Raw genomic sequence first — 18,552 nt, forward strand, 5'->3', positions numbered from 1 at the left:
TTCAGACTTTCCTAAAATCAAACAAGCTGCAGCTGGTGACAGCATGCCCCCAACCTATAATAAAAGGTCCAAGACCTGGCACTAGTGCCAGCCTGCCTTGCTTCACAGCTGGGTCTTGCTTGGGCACCTCCCTGGAGGCCCTAGAGCAATGATGGCGAACCTATGACACGCGTGTCAGAGGTGACATGCGAACTCATTTTTTTGGTTGGTTTTTCTTTGTCAAATGGCATTTAAATATATAAAATATCAAAAATACAAGTGTTTTACTATGGTTGCAAATATCAAAAAGTTTCTATATGTGACATGGCACCAGAGTTAAGTTAGGGTTTTTCAAAATGCTGACATGCCGAGCTCAAAAGGTTCACCATCACTGCCCTAGAGCCAGTACACCCGGTGAACAGCTTCAGACCATACCAGATTACAACTCTACACATCCACAAGCGACACACTCAAGAGGCAGACTCAGCACCAAAGCCCCACTGAAGCAAGTCCTGCTCCATGGGGGTGTATTTTCTGCACAGCAGCTCTTCTGCTGTAGTCACAGTTGGTCCCCACAGCCAAATGGCCTGAAGGTCAATTCCTCCCAGAGACACCAATAGCAATCAAGGCTCAACTACAACAAGGCTGTGCACACAGCCCATAAAGGGGCGCACCTAGAGTGCCCAGCTCAGGACACTGGGGAGGCTAAGCCACTGGGCCCTACAGGACACCTACTACATAAGGCCACTTACCAATTCCAGGAGACATAGCAGCTCTACCCAATACATAGAAACAAACACAGGGAAGCCCCCAAAATGCAGAGACAAAGAAACCTGTCACAAATGAAATAAATGGAACCAAGCAACCTATTGGATACAGAGTTCAAAACCATGGTTATAAGGTTACTCAAGGATCTTCATAAGACTTTCAAGGATCTTAGAATGTCAATGACATGAAAAAGGACCAGTAAGAAATTAAGCAGACAGTACTGAAATAAAGAATAATTTACAGGGATTCAACAGTAGAGGATTCTGAGAATAAAATCAATGATTTGGAATATGAGGAAGCAAAGAACACCCAATCAGAAGAGCAAAAAGAAAAAAGAATCTAGAAATATGAAGATAGTGTAAGGAGCCCATGGGACTTCAAGCGTACCAACATTCACATGGGGTGCAAGGAGGAGGAGAGACAAGATAGTGAAAACCTATTTGGAGAAATGATGACAGAAAACTTTCCTTACCTGGTGAAAGAAATGGACTACAAGTCCAGGAAGCATAGAGTCCCCAGCAAGAGGAACCCAAACGGGCCCACACCAAGACACATCATAATTAAAATGCCAAGGGTTAAAGACAAAGAATCTTAAAAGCAGCAAGAGAAAAGCAGTTACCTACAAAGGAGCGCCCATACGACTTTCAGGTGATTTCTCAACAGAAACTTTGCAGGCCAGAAGGCAGTGCCAAGAAATTTTCAAAGTGATGAACAGCAAGGACCTACAACCAAGATTACCCAGCAAAGCTCTCATTTAGAATTGAAGGTCAGATAAAGAGCTTCACAGACAACAAAAAGCTAAAGGAGTTCATCACCACCAAACCAGTATTACATGAAATGTTGAAAGGTGTTCTTGAGAAGATAAAAAATATGAACAATAAAATGGCAATAAATACATATCTATCAACAATTGAATCTAGAAATAAAAAACGAACAAATCTAATGAACAAAATAAACTAGTGAATAAAACAGAATCGGAGGTGTGGAAACATGGGACAGACTGAGAAATCTGAGGGAAGGAGGTGGGGGGTGGGAAGAGATTAACCAAAGATCTTATATATGGACACAGTGGGGTGGTAAATGCCTGGGGTGGGGGGAACCGGGTGGAAGGGGGTAGGGACATCTGTAATTTTCTCAACAATGAAGATTTTATATATATATATATAAAATTAGAGGAGAAAAATCTCCATCAATTGAAATAATTTGATGCCATTCAACATTCATTTATAAGACGGGAGTAAGAGGAATAATAATGGATTGGGAAATCCTGACCTGTTGCAAAGAAGAGAGTTAATGGTAAAGTATTGGAAGCACTACCTTAAAGGCCAAGAGAGTGGCTGTCATCAGTGTTGTACTGAGAGGGCATCCATGATTTGCCATGGGATCTGTGACCAGAGCTGCTTCGAAAGGAGTTTCCTGTGGGCGCTGCATGGTTGGTGGGAGGCTGTTAAAATGCTGGCTATGCCTAAAGCATTTGAGAGCATGTGCTTACGGATTTCTAAAACTGCTTGTTATAAAACCTTATTAACAGTGATCACTCATTTCTTGAAGCAATTATAAATGTAAGTGCCCTTCACAGAACCCAGGATCCTACAATCTGTTAAACGGTCATAGCGAATGTACTGTTCCTGTGTCCATTTAAAAGTTAGCAGAGCCCAGCCACGGTGGCTCAGTTGTTAAGCGTCAACCTATGAACCAGGAGGCCACAGTTCCATTCCCGGTCAGGGCACGTGCCTGGATTGTGGGCTCAGTCCCCTGTGGGGCATGCAGGAGGCAGCCAGTCAATGATTCTCTATCATCATTGATGTTTCTATCTCTCCCTCTCCTTTCCTCTCTGATATCAATAATATTTTTTAAAAAAATTAGTTCCTGCTAGAGGGAAAAAAAGTAGGATTAAAATGTCAGTTTCCTGAAATAATCCTTTCCCTCAACCCCCACCATAAAACCACTTGCACGGAAGTGATCAGAGAGCAACAATGGCTGTTCAATCAAGGCTTGAACTTGCTCTTGTCTAAAGGAGAGGGAAGTCTCCAAACACATCTTCCTTAAAATATACATGTTGTTATCCTTTTACCATTTTAGCCCAACTGCCTAAGATTAGTAGGTGAGGATGACAGGTAAGCGATGCTAAAAGAAATAAGACAGGCTATCCAGTCCCCGTGCAAATGGGGAAACTGCAAACGTCAAGACTGCTGATAAGTCAAGTAGAATCACTTACCTTAGGACAAAGGATACAGTTTTGAGGAGTGGGAGTCAATTTTTTTCTTATTTCTCTAAAAAATAATACATGCTCGTTGCAAAAGAAATTCAAGCAGCTTAAGTGCAATTGCCTTGAAGTTCCACACTGCAGAGACAGCTGCTGTTAGCATTTTGATAAATATTCTCCATATTCAGTCCTATGCATTTGTAATTTTTAATATATACTGTTCAAGCGTTATTCTTGTAATTACAAATACCAGTAGAATACTTTAAAGCCTCAAAGTAACACTTTGGAGGTGAAAATAAAGTTGGAATCCAACAAATCTCTTTTTGAAATGAGGCCATCTGGTATGAGAACGCACACTGGACACGAGCTAGGAGAACCGAACCCGGGTCCTGCTCCCCTCATACCAGCCATCTGATACTGGGAGCAAGTTCTTCCTACTTCTCCTGAGGTTCACTTAGGTCAGTGGTCGGCAAACTGCTGCTTGCGAGCCACACGCGGCTCTTTGGCCCCTTCAGTGTGGCTCTTCCACAAAATACCGACTTCTGCGCATGGGCCACGAAGTTTCAATCGCACTGTACATGCGCACCCACATGTGGTATTTTGTGGAAGAGCCACACTCAAGGGGCCAAAGAGCCGCAGTTTGCCGACCACTGACTTAGGTGAAACCACACAGTAGAGGGTAGTATACTTAGACTTATTTCTTAGTACAGTAACATGATTAGAAAGTTCCTGTCACAGAAGATGACTAAGGCCCCTTAAGCCATGTTTTATAGGATAAACCAAGCATTTTAGAATGTTTTAATTTTTGATCTTATTGAACTACTTTTTTAAAAACAAATGTATGGCCCGGCCAGTGTTGCTCAGTGGCTGAGCATTGACCAGGAGGTCAACAGTTCAATTCCCGGTCAGGGCACATGCCCGGGTTGCAGGCTCGATCCCCAGTAGGGGGGGTGCAGGAGGCAGCCGATCAGTGATTCTCTCTCATCATTGATGTTTCTATCTCTCCCTCTCCCTTCCTCTCTGAAATCAATAAAAATATATTAAAAAACAAACGTATGTTGTGCAGTAAGATTAAACAGAACACTAATTTCAAGCCTTGGGACTCTGGTTTTGGTCCGTTAGAGTATTTTTAAACCTGATAAAAGGAAATTTCCTGCCCAGACCCTCATTTCCCACAGTGGGGGACACAAAAGGCTAAGAACTAAAACCAGTTGGTGCCAAAGGAGGCCTCTTGATGCTACTGAGTTGCCAACTGGTCACCTTCAGGTTGCAACAATCTCAGCCCCAAGATGTTTTCAAGGAAATAATTTATGGTCAACATATAAAAAACTGGAAGACAATCAAAAATCACCTACCCACTGACTCTGGAAACCTGGACAGATGATGCTTACACTGGGCCCCCTCCCAGTCAAGCAAAGGGCTACACGTTCTCCAGCACGTAGCTCGCAGGCCGCCCTGTCACCTCGTTCTCCTGGCCCCACGGCAACCGAGTGATGTTCGGCACTACTCCCCACATTGTGCGGTAATCATAGGAGAACTGAGCCAAGAATTCTTGACCCTCATCCTACTTCTGGTAGCTTCCATTTATATAGCTTGTGTTGTTGTTTTTTTAAGTCTTGACTTACTTTTTGGTTTTAGTCACGAGGAGCATAATATGAAAAAATGATTATCAAATGATAAGTGAACTAAACACTTCATTGTGTTTGGTTCCTTTTCAGTATTTTAATTTACTAAGTAGCAGGCTTTTAGGAATGGACATGCTGTCTAAACACCATTTTCTGTTGTTAAGTATCTGCACTAACTTCAGCTGCCCCAAATGACGACAAGGACCCCAGTCGCAGCTGCTCACCGAGCACGTCCGCAGCAATGCACGCGTGAATTTATGATTGAACACAGTTAGTCCTCGTAACCCAGCCAAGCATTAACAGTAATTGATCGGTAGGTTACTGATCATTAGCAAATCAACTGCATAATTTTGAATTAACCCTTGATACTGTTTTAACCTATTTTTAAAGAGGGTTTATAGATGATACTTGAAATATTATGTTCCCATGATCATGGGGCAGTGATGATCCCTCACAGAATGCTATCGAACTCCCCGTTGTTGTAACAAACCTCAGACCTCCACGACGGCAATGGAGGAGCGAAGCTGAATCCCTACCTGGAAAATATGAAAAGCTCCAATAATCACTGTTTGCGCTTCAAAGCCACAGAGCCACATGTTTGCATTATTCCTATGTTTCTGAAGACCTACAAAAGATCCAGAATTTGTAGCAGTTTTGGTCCAGGCCACTGTAAGCTTGAAGCACATGGTCAAAGGTTTGTTTACCACTTATCATCAGAAATCTCTTATAATGGCATAAATTTTTTTGTACAGACTGGATGTAAGAAATAAAAGGGACAATTTGCCACTGAATGATCAGCCTTCAATGCAGCTATTATACAGCACGAATCTGAGATGGCCTGGGGGCAGTGACCATGCAGCCCCGACGCTCCGTCGGTGGTGTCCTGACAACGTTGGCAACCTCTCTCATAGAGGTTCCCAGACACCTTTTCTCAAGCGTCTGCAATGAGCAGAATATCGATGCTGATAAAATCAGACCCTTGGTCTTTGAGGAGTCTGCTTTTCTCAAAACCCTCTGGGTTAGCCCAGCTGGTGTGGCTCAGTGGCTGAGTGTTGACCTATGAACCAGGAGGTCATGGTTGGATTCCCAGTCAGGGCACATGCCCAGGCTCAAACCCCAGTGTGGGGCATGTAGGAGGCAGCCAATCAGTGATTCTCTCTCATCATTGATGTTTCTCTCTCTCCCTCTTCCTTCCTCTCTGACATCAATAAAAACATATTAAAAAAACAAAACAACAGAAAAAAACCCTGGGTTAGAGGCTGTTCGTTCATACACACTCAGGAACTCGGGGCCAAGAGGAAGTACAGCCTCCTAGTCCTTCGCTTTCTCTCCTGGTCATTGCGTTTCCACCCTCATTCAAAACGCCTTCGCTTTGCAGCTGCTCACCACCCAGCAATACCACCAATTCACTCTGCTCACTGCCCCCACTGCCTCCACTTACTCCCTCCCACCCACTCCAGATCTGAGGAGCTGGCTCGTCCTCTCAGCCCTGATTTGAAATGGGCAACCTACACAGTAAGATCCCAGCTTCACAGTTCCTTAGCCTTAAGTCCAGAGCTCTTTCCCTCTACTGCGTGGTCTCACCCAGGACCCAGGAATCACAAGCTTTAATTTTGGAAATGAAACCTGGACTTCCACGCCGACTCCATACCCTACTCCTGTTCCTAAAAGTAGCCTGGCACTGTGATAGCGCCGGTGCCTGGATCTGCCTTGGGTGTCAGTCCCTCTTCACTGCAGGCCATATTGAATTGAACATGGACTTTGCTCCGTGACCTTGAACAAACCACCTGACTTGTCTAATCGTACACAGTTACTTGGAGAAGGACCCAAGGCTTGTATGGAGAGTGCCTGTGTGGCTCTACCCACAGCCCCAGTCCTCTCCTTGAATCCCTAAGTTAGGCATCACCAATCACTTAGCCACACACTCACATACTCAACCCTTTGGCAATCTTCCTACATAAGTTCTTGTAACTTCTCCATTCAATCAATACCTGCTGTTCCAATGATCCTGGGGAAAGCAGCAGGGCAAAAACAATAAAAACACCTGTTACCTAAGTGGGCTCACGGAGTCACCTGTCTAAATTTCTAATGAAACCATCTCAAGTCCATCCTTCTGTCTTCCCTGATCCGATTTTTCCCTCTTTATATCAGTTCTCCATTTGTTTTCACCCAAATACTCTCTTCTTCAGGGTTTCACTGGGATTTCTTCTCTGTGGGTCATGGAGGACGGGCTTCTTGTTTGTGAAATCCTGGAAATGGGATGTAAAATGTGGAGTGCCTGTGCCTGTAACCAAGTCCGACCTCGCCTGCTTGCTGCACGACAGAATTCAGTTGAGTGACAATGTGCTGGGGCAAGAAAAGCCACTTTATTCAGAAAGCCACTGAGCCAAGAAGAGGGAGCACTGGGGTCCTGAAGAACCATGTTAAGAAAGTACAGAACTGCCCTAACCGGTTTGGCTCAGTGGATAGAGCATCGGCCTGCGGACTGAAAGGTCCCTGGTTCGATTCCGGTCAAGGGCGTGTACCTTGGTTGAGGGCACATCCCCAGTAGGAGGTGTGCAGGAGGCAGCTGATCGATGTTTCTCTCTCATCGATGTTTCTAACTCTCTATCCCTCTCCCTTCCTCTCTGTAAAAAATCAATAAAATATATATATATAAAAAAAGTACAGAACTCAGGGTTCTTCTCTGTCAGTGGAAGGTAAAAGGGGAGGGGCAAGAGGTGATGGAGGACTACACACACCTGGGCTCCAGCAGAGGTCTGGGCAAGGTTGTGAAACTTTGTTCTTAGTCTGTTGACTCTAGTTGATATGAGTCCTGTCATGAGGCTCCTGCAAATCTTTGATAAACAATCATCATTTTTGTACGTACCTCCCTTATCTCCTTCAGAGGCACTCTCTGGTAAAGGACTGTTTTTGTTAGAACTCAAGCCACAAGCTGAATTCTTCTAATGATTAGCATGGCCATATGCAAGACGCTCAGAAGCATTATTCTGATGGCTGTGGGAATAAAGCAGGCTTGCAAAGGTGGAGTCAGAGGCGGAGCACTTCCCTCTCATGCCTTTGTCAGAGAGAATTCTCAGAATCTGAAACAGGAAAAAAAAAAGCTTCAGCCTCCAGCACTGACTCCTGCTCAAGGGCCAGTTCAGTGGAGCAGGAGGAGGGGGCTTACACATTAGGGGAAGACGTAGCTCTCCAGCTTGGACCACTCATGGCCCTTTGCCCAGGGAAGGAAATGGAAGCATACAGCCAACAGCCCTGACTTCTAGCCACTGAACTAAGTGAACTCTGGATTGGCTGGTCAGTTGCTACAATCAGAATATGCTTTCTCGGCCCATGACTGGGACTCAGAAGTATCGGCTATTCTGCCATAATTCTTCACTGGCTAAGAATGCCAGCAGTTTCTCTGTATAGCGACCTGCCTCAATTCTTTATTCAGAACATTTCAGTGAAGCTACAACAGGTCTGGAAAACCTAAGGGGGAGGGGAGAGTTTTCTTTAAAAGTTTTTTTCTTTTTCTAGAGAGAGTAAGGAAGAGGGGAAGAGAGAAACATCGATCGGCTGCCCCTTGCACGCCACACCCCTGGCAGGGATTAAGCTGAAGCCTGGGCATGTGCCCTGACAGGGAATCAAACTGACAAACCTTCTGGGCACAGGAAGGAAGATGCCCAAATAACCGAGCCACACTGGCCAGGCTAAAATTTCCTCTCTTTTATCTGTTCCCTTTGCCTTCAAACTGCAGATTTGTGTGTGTGGGGTGGGGGGTGGGGGGGGATTTGTCCCTACTTGATTAAAGATTGAGTGTAATTCCGCCGTCCCCCCTCCCCCCACCCAAAAAAAGGTTTAGTTAGAAATTTAGACAGTTGACTCCTTCATATCAACCCATCAACCCACTTAGTTAACAGGTTTTTTTTGTTTTGTTTTTTGCCCTGCTTCTTTCCCCAGGGTAATTAGAACAGCAGGTACTGGTTGAATGGAAAAGTTACAAGAATTGTAACTCTGCCAGGGGAAAGAGCTAACACAGCAAAGGGGCCAGGAGGTACAGCTTGTTGGGAAGGTCACTGAGATGATGGGCCAGGCCGAGAATCGAATGGGTTTCAGGAAAGGGGCCGTTTGGGTGATGAAATAGCTAGCCCAGCCGAGAAAGGCTGAAGGTTGAGAGTTAAGTTGCATAACCGTTGGTCAAGATGTCCTAACCTTTCCTGCAGGGAGTGTTCTGCTGATGCAGAGGCGCCTGACATGCTCGGACAGTGTGGTTGTTACTGGTCCTAAGATGGGGGCTTTGCTGGATGAGTGTTCAGTGATTTTAATATGACTGGAGTAACTGAACAGCTCTGCCTGCGAGTGTTCCTCTTGTCATGTCTGTGATTTGGAAGTTATAAAGTTCATTGAGGCATGAGTTGGAACAGGGGCCCTCCATGTATCTTATAATGGAAGGACAGATTGGAGTTGGCCCATGCATGTAAGGAGGGTTGGGGATGCTGTGTTGCTAGTTGATGAGGGGAAGTCAGAGCCAGCAGTTCCGCTCGAGTGGGGTTGGTAGTGTTCAGGAGGTGATGTGTTGAGGGTTCGAGAGAGAGAGAGAGGACTTAGGAGATATTTAAGAGGTATGGGGAGGCCCTAACTGGTTTGGCTCAGTGGATAGAGCATCGGCCTGTGGACTGAAGGGTCCCAGGTTCGATTCTGGTCAAGGGCATGTACCTTGGTTGCAGGCACATCCCCAGAGGGGAGTGTGCAGGAGGCAGCTGAATCGATGTTTCTCTCTCATCAATGTTTCTAACTCTCTATTCCTCTCCCTTCCTCTCTGTAAAAATCAATAAAAAAATATTTTTAAAAAAAAGAGGTATGGGGAGAACAATAAGAGGAGGGGAAGGCTGGGGGGGCGGTGGTCATTGTAGACTCTAACAGTGATGGATATAATTCCAACCAGATGTATAAGGCAATGGGGCATTAAAAAAACAAAAAATGACAAGGGAGATCCTGAGGAGTACTACTGGCCAGAATAAAGGGTAAGGGCCTTCCAGGCTAAATTCTAGTTAAGTTATTCCCAAGTTGACTTCTAGCCAGAAGTTTATTTGGTCCCAAGAAAAGTCTATGAAATCTCCCTGAAGATAACAATCCCACAAGGTCAGCAACTGTGTTCAGTACTGGGACCAAGAGGAACAGGGACTGCGAGTAAGGATAGGTTGTTCTGCAGTAGGTTGCTGGGTAGGGAGGGGGCTGGCGGGGCGGGGCTGAGAGACAGGGACCAGCACAGACAGGACAGTGAGGGGGTGATGGGGGAAGCCTGGTTCATAGGGGATTACGGTAAGGGTCCAGGGCTTACGGTTCCTCAGGAATTTGTATAAGTTTGAGGCAAGTTGGTCCGAGGTTGACACTCCAATACAAGCTGCTTGGCGTGGAGCCTGGGGTGCAGGGGCCCTCTTCAACTTGGAGGAGTGGACCCAGGATGGACATCCCTGCAGCTGGGCTCCCGTCGGTGTGGTCAGGAGTAGCTGGTGTGGGCCTGTCCACTTGGGCTTCAGTGTCCCTGTGCTGCAGGCTGCCTGGAGAAACACAATCTCCCGGCTCTGGTGGGGGACGAAGAGGAGAGTCAGGGGGAGGCCTGGGGAGAACGGGTAGGTGAGGGAGGCTGAGGGTAGGGAGCTGAGCCCAAAGGGCAAGAAGAGGTTGGAAGTTTCCCAGTAGGAAGGGCCTGCCATACATAAGCTCAAAAGGGCTGAGGATGGAGGGCTCGAGGGGTTGACTGAATGCGAATGAGGGCGAAGGGAAGTGGGGTATACAGGTTTCTTGGGCCTCCACACTTAACTTAGTGAGGTGTTGCTTCAGGATTGAGTTCATTTTCTTGATGTTGCCAGAGGCTTGAGGATGGCTATGGATGTGTAGGCTCTAGCGGATCTGCAGGGCAGTGGAACCCCTTGGGCGACTTTAGAGAGGAAGGCCAGACTGTCTGACTGTAGGGAGGTGGGCAGGCCAAAGCAGTAACAGAATGTTCAGCGAGGGCCTCACCCAGAGGAAGTGTCTCCAAAGGGTAGTAGACACTTCTCTGACTGTAGGGAGGTGGGCAGGCCAAAGCAGGAACAGAATGTTCAGCGAGGGCCTCACCCACCTTGGGAGCCTTTTCTGGGTGGCGGGAAAGCTTCTGCCCACCCAGAGGAAGTGTCTCCAAAGGGTAGTAGACACTTGAAACGCCTTACAGGGGGCATGTGTATGAAACCAACCTGCCGATCTTGACCGGGAACGTGCCCTCTGGCCTGGCGGAAGATGGGGCGTTTTGAGGGCCCCTGGGGAGAGGTCAGAGAGCAAGCAGAACATTGGCTGTGTATGTACTTGAGGTGCGTGGCCTTCTGGTGATGGGATTCGGGGTGAAGGAATTTAAGGAGGGCCGCCATCCAGTGGAGGGAGCTGTGGGTTTGGGTCAGGATGGGGTGTCTGCTCTTGTGGGAGGATGCTCTCCTGCGGCCGTGAGCCAGGCTCTCCCCAAGCAGCTCCTGCCTGTGTGTCGGGGCATTTCTGCAGTGGTGCCGGAGGGGTGAAGGGTAGGGACAGCTAGGAGTTGGGGTTCTGCACACTGGTGTGTGGCTGCCCTTTTCGCCTCCCTGTCCGCCTTGTTCCCTAGGGCAGGGAGTCCTGTATCAGATGGATGCCCCTGGCAATGGGTTACTGCTAGCGCTTTGGGGGGTCTTGCTGCATGAAGGAGCTTGAGAACGAGGCTGGTGTTGGTGATCAGGGACCCTCTGGTTATGAGGAAGCCCTGCTCCGCTCAGATTGTAGCGTGAGTGGAGGATGTAAAAGGCAGAGGGGAGTCGGTATAGATGTTGGTATCTGTTCAGTTGCTAGAGCTAATGCTCAAGTAAGGGTGGTAAGTTCTGCCTTCTGCAAGGAGGTGCGGGGGGCAGGGCCTCTAACCTATGGTCTGGGCGTGGGAGACAATGGCATAACCGACCCCGCATTGACCGCTGTGTGTGCGGGCTCTGCCATCTACGAACCAGGTGTCCACTGCTTCGGGGAGAGGTGCGTTGGTGATGTGTGGGAAATAGGCTGCTTAAACTCTAGGCGGTCTGGGCCCGAGTGTTGCTCATTGTCACCTGAAGGTGGAAGTGGGAGCCAGGTAGCTGGGCTCAGGGAGGTGCTGCAGCAGAAGGTGGCATGGGAGCTAAGAGGGTGCGGTGAAGGGCCTGGAGTCTGGAGGGGGAAGGAAGAGGGCAGCTTTGGTGGAGGTAAGTTCTGAGAGTGCACGTGGGCTGTAGAGCGTCACTGGCTCGGAGAAGGTAACTGTCTGGCTTTCCTGGGCCAGAAGGGCCACTGTTCCCAGAGCCCAGAGGCAGGCGGCCAGCCCCTAATGGTGGGGTCCACTCGTTTAGAAAGACAGGCAGCGCCTTGAGGTCTGGCCCCGATTTTTGGCCCAGGATGCCAAGGGCGATGCCCTTCCTTTCATCCGTGTATAAAACGAAGGGTTTGGATAGGTCAGGTTGTGAAAAATAATAATAACAGATACCAAAGTCACCCACAGCCCTACAAGGTAAACGACTAATGTAACTGCTTCCATCAGCGACAGGAGCGGGGATTTATTAGAAAGATGCAACTGTAAGAGTAGAAAGTGGGGCAAGGAGGAGGAGACCTTAGGCTTGGTTTAGGGGGAGCTTTTTGATTAGGACTTGAGAGAGAGAGAAGCGTAAAGACAAGTTTAAGGCAAAAGATAATCAAAATGCAAGAAAAAGGAAGATTTAAGTGCTTTAATTCTCTAATTTCGGCAATTGCACAGTGCTGGGCCTACGAAAATCTCTGATAGTTACATCTGGTTAAACCGTATGTTCCTAAGATGAAGGCCCAATGACATTTAAGGCCCTTCACTATCTGGCGCCCACTTCTCCAACCCATCACCTCCTCCCAGGGAACTGCACCCAGAATTACTCTCTGTTCTGCATTTCTTCACACCTGGGCTTGCTGGGCTCGCTTCCTCTGGCCAGAATGACCTCACCTACCTTTCGGCTGTGAATTCCCCACACACCAAGATCCAAAACTACCAACCCCTTCCTTGAATCGGGAGAGTTTCTTGCTTTCCTTAGGTCACCTGTAAGGAAGGGAATAGAAGAAAAAAGGCTAAGAGATTGAGGAGTTGAATCTTTTCCCAGGAAGTTTAAGGGGGACACCCAAGGTGAAAGAGGCGATGCACAGGGAGCTTCTCAGGAATGCATCTGAGTAGCTGGTTGGTTCAGGAGGGAATGGGAAGTCCATGGGCAGGGGGCTCAAAGCCAGCCTGACTTATTCACGTAAGGGAAGGACACTTTCTACATATAAAAATCAGTTTCTTCCCTTATTTTAAACAACACAAATCATTTATAATTTATTAGAATGATTTGTTTGCAAATGATAACACTGACCAGTTTCTAGAGATAACAGATTATGTTCTCCTTTGAGTAATACTAAAATGCACTTGTGTTGTGCCAATAAGAGAAGTATGTCAAGACAAGGAAGAGACCATATCAGCTTTGGATAAAAAGCTTACCTCTAAACCCAAAACTGACCATGTGCCATCAAATTTACATAAAAAACAAGTACGAGTAGGATGTATCTCTCAATCCATCAACTCCCCTTGGGTGACAAACCTGCAGGGCAAGAAGGCAGTAGTGTTCCCTGTTTACAGTTATCACTTTATCCAAGGCAAAGCTCTGTGCCCAGGAATGCAAGCGTCCTAGGCCCTTAGGAATACTTGGCTATGCTGACAAAAGGGGCTTAGTATCACAACGAGGCAAAAACATGTAAAATAGTTCATGCAGCCAACCTTATTTATTGAGAAGTCCTAATTTTATTGCCCGATTAGTAACATGTTTGTTCCACAAACTAATTTCTCATAAAGCAAAGCACAACTTTTTCTTATAAATAGTATAAATTATTTTATTTACAGAAACTTGTTACAAAACAAATAGACTATATATTTCTTCTCTTTTAAATATCCAAAGTAATTTCTATCCCTTGACATTTGTTCTTATTCTATACAGCAGCCAACACAAAGTCCAGCGGAGATGCTCTTGATTCTGTGCACAATTACCAAACTAGTCACACATTTAACACAGGAGATTGCTTTTATGATCAAGCTCCAAAAACAGCAAAATGCTTTCAAGCCCCACATTCACCTGACAGTATGTAGTGCTCATTCAATGATCTGAAAATGTAAAATGTTTTGCACAAAATGTAAAAATGATTACTTTCTTCTAAACAATGAAAGTTTTAACAATCATTTTCCAAAGCCCAACATTTGCCCCAGGAAAGAATGAGAGATATCAAGGAATTCCTTGGCAACGAACTCGCAGGAAGACAGCTGCCTTTATAAATTACATTTTTCAAATTACACATTTTTTTCAATGTTCTCAGAGGTACTCTGTATTATATTTTTGGAATACAAAAAATTTAAATATTCTATTTAAACTCAGTATTTCATGAGTGAGTAACAAAATGGACACGTCATGTAAGTTGCTGGCTGACAAAAAGATTTGTAACGCCTGGTGCCACTGGGCAATCCACCACCAGCTGAATTATGGTGAACCAACAAGTCTTAATTTAAAATACCTATAAAATGACCAGCATTGGTGGTTTTCAACTCCTCCCCTAAATTTTTAGACACAGTATTTAGGTGGAAAAAACAAACTCCAAAAGTTCAACTGAACATTCAAGTCTTTTTAAAGAGAATCTGTCTAAGCTTAAAACTAGGTTCAGGCACTTTCAGTTTTTTTCCATTAGTTTTAAACCACATCACATACCAACACACGTGTGCTCAGAGGGTACACATACAAACACACAGGCACACACTCTCTCTCTCACATAAAACAAAAGAAAAGCAGTGTGTCACTTAGTTACAAGTCATCCACCGGGAAGCCAGGCAACGAGGGAGAAGCAATGCCCACTTCATCGGCTGAATCCACTCCCGAGACGTCAAAGGGACAGAAAGACGTTCACAGGACAAGAGGCATCCCTTAAACTGCAAAGGAGGCAGGTTCTAGAACTATTGGCTTGGCAGTGAACCACTTCAAATTATAAAAAGGTATTTACTTTTATTAATTAATAAATAAATACTAGATGATCTCAATTGTACCAAAACAGGATATCAGAAAAAAAGACCTGTGCAAAAATACATATTTAAATATGTACAATTCATTTTTAACAAAATATGTCTTCTGAGATAGGGATACTTCCATATTTATAATAGAACAAGAAATTCCAAAATAAACGTACAAAAGTAGGTTTTGTATAATTCTTTGTTCATCATTGCAGCACTTTTTTTTTCGGTTAAGAAAACTGCAGGAGTTGTCATGAAATTCTATTGGAAAGAATATAAAAATTATCTTGGTTTTAAATTGATACCAAAGTCTGTCTAGAAACAACCCAACCACTGCAAATTTGGTTTTTGCAAGTTAATTTAATTCAAAAAAATACTTGTACTCCCGTGTTTTAAATGGTCTTAACTATTCATAATAAAAAGCAGCTGTAAGAGAAAATAAAATATTTGAACAACAGTCTAAAATTTAATAGCACTGTTTAGAATATGTCTGTTTGTGGCAGGCAGAATCCAAAATGGCTAATTTCCTAATCCCGATGCTCTTTGTACTATCGGGAGACATAATAAAAATCCAATTAAAACCTCAGTCTAAGAAATCAAATGATCAACACCGCTAATCTAGATATATCTACATTATTCTAAACCAACTTGCTACTGTGGATCCTATTCACATCTTTTGGAACAACATGATCTGTCTATAAATTCCATCGCTAAAAGCAACTTTATTTATAACCATCAAGTCCCCTTGGCTCTGAAAATAAATTCTACCCAAACCCCATTGCACTTGTCACCAAGGAATCAAGTAAGTACGTTCTGATTCCCTCTCACCTCCTCTCCCTCCACTGGGATGGAACAACCACACTGATTTGTCCTAACAACACCGCACTGGCTCATCCAGGCTCTCTCCTTACTAAGCTTTGCCGTAGCATCATTTAAAAAACATTTACTGATTGATTGCATAATAAGTGAACAAGATACTCTTCTCCCATCCTTTTAAAAAAATCAGTATTTTACATCAATTTATAGCTAAAGTATCTGCATAAAGTTTTTGTTTTCTTACATAATAAGATTAATTCTGTAGCAATTCACATTATTAGGCTGGTAACCAAGTATTTATTCATTCCACCAGTTGTTGACCTGAAAGTCCCTGAAACAGAAGTAACCCAAGAATTGCAGGGAGGAAGGGCTGCAGGACAGCCTGCCGGCGTGCCCCGGGCAGGAAAAGTGCCCTGTGTTCAGCAACGTCCACAGGCGCCTGGCTCTCCTTTCAGGAGCTGTGGTGGTGGAACCACCTGTTAGGAAGCTCCAACTTACCCCAAATTCTTAAGCAATGATGTTTAACATATTAAGCTCCTTCTTTTGGGCTGGGGAACTAGAAGAAGTATGCTGGAGGGTCTCTGAAGTGCTCTCAGGAAGATGGCCCGCATGAGTCCCAGGAGAAGAGGGTGTTGGGCATGTGCACAGACTACTCACCCCCTCCCCAACCCTGCACGCCTGCTCCCCACCCCAGTGCAGCCAGACACACTCTATGATGGCAGGGGGAGTGCACACACAGTGTGGAGAGCGCTCACAGCGGTAGTTTACCTTCCTCCCAGGCAGTGTCCGAGGGGAGAGAGGGTAGTGCAGAGAGGGCCTTGAAAACAGTTAAGTCTATTAATGACTTTGTGAATGACAGTTTCTACTGCATCCTGATAATTTCACTTTATAAAGGCAATTTTTGGAAAACAGGAGACTGGGCAAGGACAACCAACCCAATCTGCCATACTGTTTATCATGAAGACTTGAAGGATAGAAAAATTTCACCTCTTTGGAAATCTTGGAAAAAATGTTCTCATAGTGATTTTTATCCACCCTCCTCAAATTTGGCTTTCCATTATCAAAACTAGATTGCATTTTTCTTTTTTTTAGAAATCAGACAGAATTGCTTTTGTACCATGAAAAGTAAGCCTCTAAAATGATGTACACTTGCTCTCTGGGCATCACTACTTTAAACCAGTCTGTAAGTTAGAAACTTCAGACAGTTTCTTATTCCTAATTTCTTGCACAATGCTGGGCAAAATACAGGCTATGGTGTCCTGGTGCTAACACCTACATCCCGTTCCTGGAACCCCGCTGTTACAACCCAGTGACAGCGCCCCTTCTCATCTCCCCCTCTGGAGGCTGCTCAGGGGAGCGCTGTCTCCCCTCCAGAAGGTGTCTCCAGTTAAGGTGCCTAAAGGCTGCAGTGACCTGCAGAGGGCAGTGTAGAAAAGAACTGGGGTGGGGAGAGGAGGGAGGGAGACAAGTCTATAGTAATGTTCTCCCAGAACATTCTTTCACCCAGCCAATCTACTCGAAGAGTGGCTCCATGATATACTGCAAGTTAAAAAACAACACAAAAATTTCTCACAGATTGGTAACGAGTAGTCCAGACCACGTTAACACTGATAGAAGCAATTCGGTGGCTGAACTTGATCCAGTGTCCTTTACGAGTACTCACTGCTACAGACATAGCTTCAGGGAACTCCTTGTTAAAAAAACAGCTGCAGATCTCCACCCTTGAGGCCGGCAGGAGGTTGGGAAAACAGACTCAAAGGCATCGCGGAGTCCAGGGTGCTGAGTGGAGGTGTAACTTGTCATTAAAAGTGTCCGGACTATTCCTCCCCACGCTATTTTCAGTTGTCAGGGACGTGTCTTTGGCTTTCAAAAGAGAGGGGGTGGGAGAACACAGAAAAGGTAAGTGAGCAGTTGTACACGGTGCTATCCCAATATAAACGAGAACATTCCAAGGCCGAGGCCTCTGCAGTCTGCGTAGACTGGTGATGCCAGGAGCAGTCAGCTAAAGAATTTGGTCTTAGCTTTCAAAAACCATCAGTGCCCTTGGGCACAATCATTTTGAAAGACTGAGTTTTAGAAAACTGGAAGAGATGCAGACTGGGTTTCTAGCTTAGAGAAAAAGTTCACATGTTTGCCTTTGGTTTTATTTACTGGTTCTTTTTCATGGAAGTTATTCCAGGTTGTCATGAGAACTGAACAAGGTCAGATGGGCTAGTCCACACAGGTGTGAAAACTCACACAGAGCAGAGCCCATGCTGGTGAGAGTGAACAGAAGGGGAGCCCCACCTCTGGGCTCCCAGCATGTGCCACCGCATTGTTCCCTGGTGTAGGGCCTTCGCCCAGCTCAGTCATCTCTCCTTTAAGGTCGGCTCCATGAGGAACAGCGAGGCAAGATTGCTGCTTTTCTCAGAGCAGCGTTCTTGAAAGGATTTGGAGTCATGGGTCCCTCTGAGATTTGGATGAAAGGATCCCTCTTGCAGTAAATGAGCACAGACATAAAAACATGCAATACTTTTTTGGGGTTCACAGATCCTCTGATTTCTAGCCATGGGTCCCAGTAGCATCTGTGCAGCATAATAAAAAGTAATCCACAGCACAGAGGAAGTCATTCTCAAATACAAAGCTGTCGAAACGAATTTAGAGAATAGAATGGAAATGTAGGCTGTCTGTCCTACTGGGACAGCCCCCCGAGATGGTGGAAATCAGAGTTGGCAAACTTAGCCTGTGTGGGCTCCATTCGCTTTAAAAACAAACATAGCTTTAAAAAGTGGCCCAATTTCTCACACAAGTCTGGACCTGCAGTATCTCCTTGAAGATGGTAACAAGTTAGCGAGAGCAGCAGATGGGGCTTCCACTCCCATCCCAGCGCTGCTGCTCGCTGCGCCTGCCTGTCCCTGGGGGCGTGAGGTCTGTGGCCACGTCTCCATGAAGCAGACTGCACTCAGGAATAGACTGGGCATCGCCACACAGTGGAACAGCCCTCCTGCGGGGATACCATTTCTTGAGGTGTCTCCACTGCAGTTTTATGCTTATAAACGACATGTCAGCAGTAACTACGAACCAAGAAGTACAAGCACACCATCACCTGTCCAGGACCCCTGCTC

General features: G+C 45.6%; 1 protein-coding gene across 6 annotated transcripts in view; it reads right to left on the reverse strand.

The window, feature by feature from the left end:
- Window positions 1–12,296: 12,296 nt before the first annotated feature.
- Window positions 12,297–18,552, reverse strand: part of ATXN7 (ataxin 7) — a 57,374-nt gene continuing 51,118 nt past the window's right edge. For 2 of the 6 annotated variants that reach the window (XR_001363683.1, XR_001363685.1), the window contains exons 10-11: window positions 17,112–17,311; window positions 12,297–12,649 (exon numbers count right to left, since the gene is read on the reverse strand). Coding sequence is in view for 3 of the 6 variants with exons in the window: in XM_014546126.1 (XP_014401612.1) it covers window positions 17,202–17,311 (110 nt within the window). In the remaining 3 variants the exon portion in view is untranslated. Of the gene's footprint in view, window positions 12,650–13,084; window positions 13,185–13,343; window positions 17,312–18,552 lie in introns of those variants that run through there. The other 4 variants (XM_014546126.1, XM_014546128.1, XR_001363684.1 and 1 more) reach the window with 3 other exon arrangements.

The sequence above is a fragment of the Myotis brandtii genome, unplaced genomic scaffold, assembly GCF_000412655.1.
Source record: "Myotis brandtii unplaced genomic scaffold, ASM41265v1 scaffold430, whole genome shotgun sequence".
NCBI lineage: Eukaryota > Metazoa > Chordata > Mammalia > Chiroptera > Vespertilionidae > Myotis > Myotis brandtii.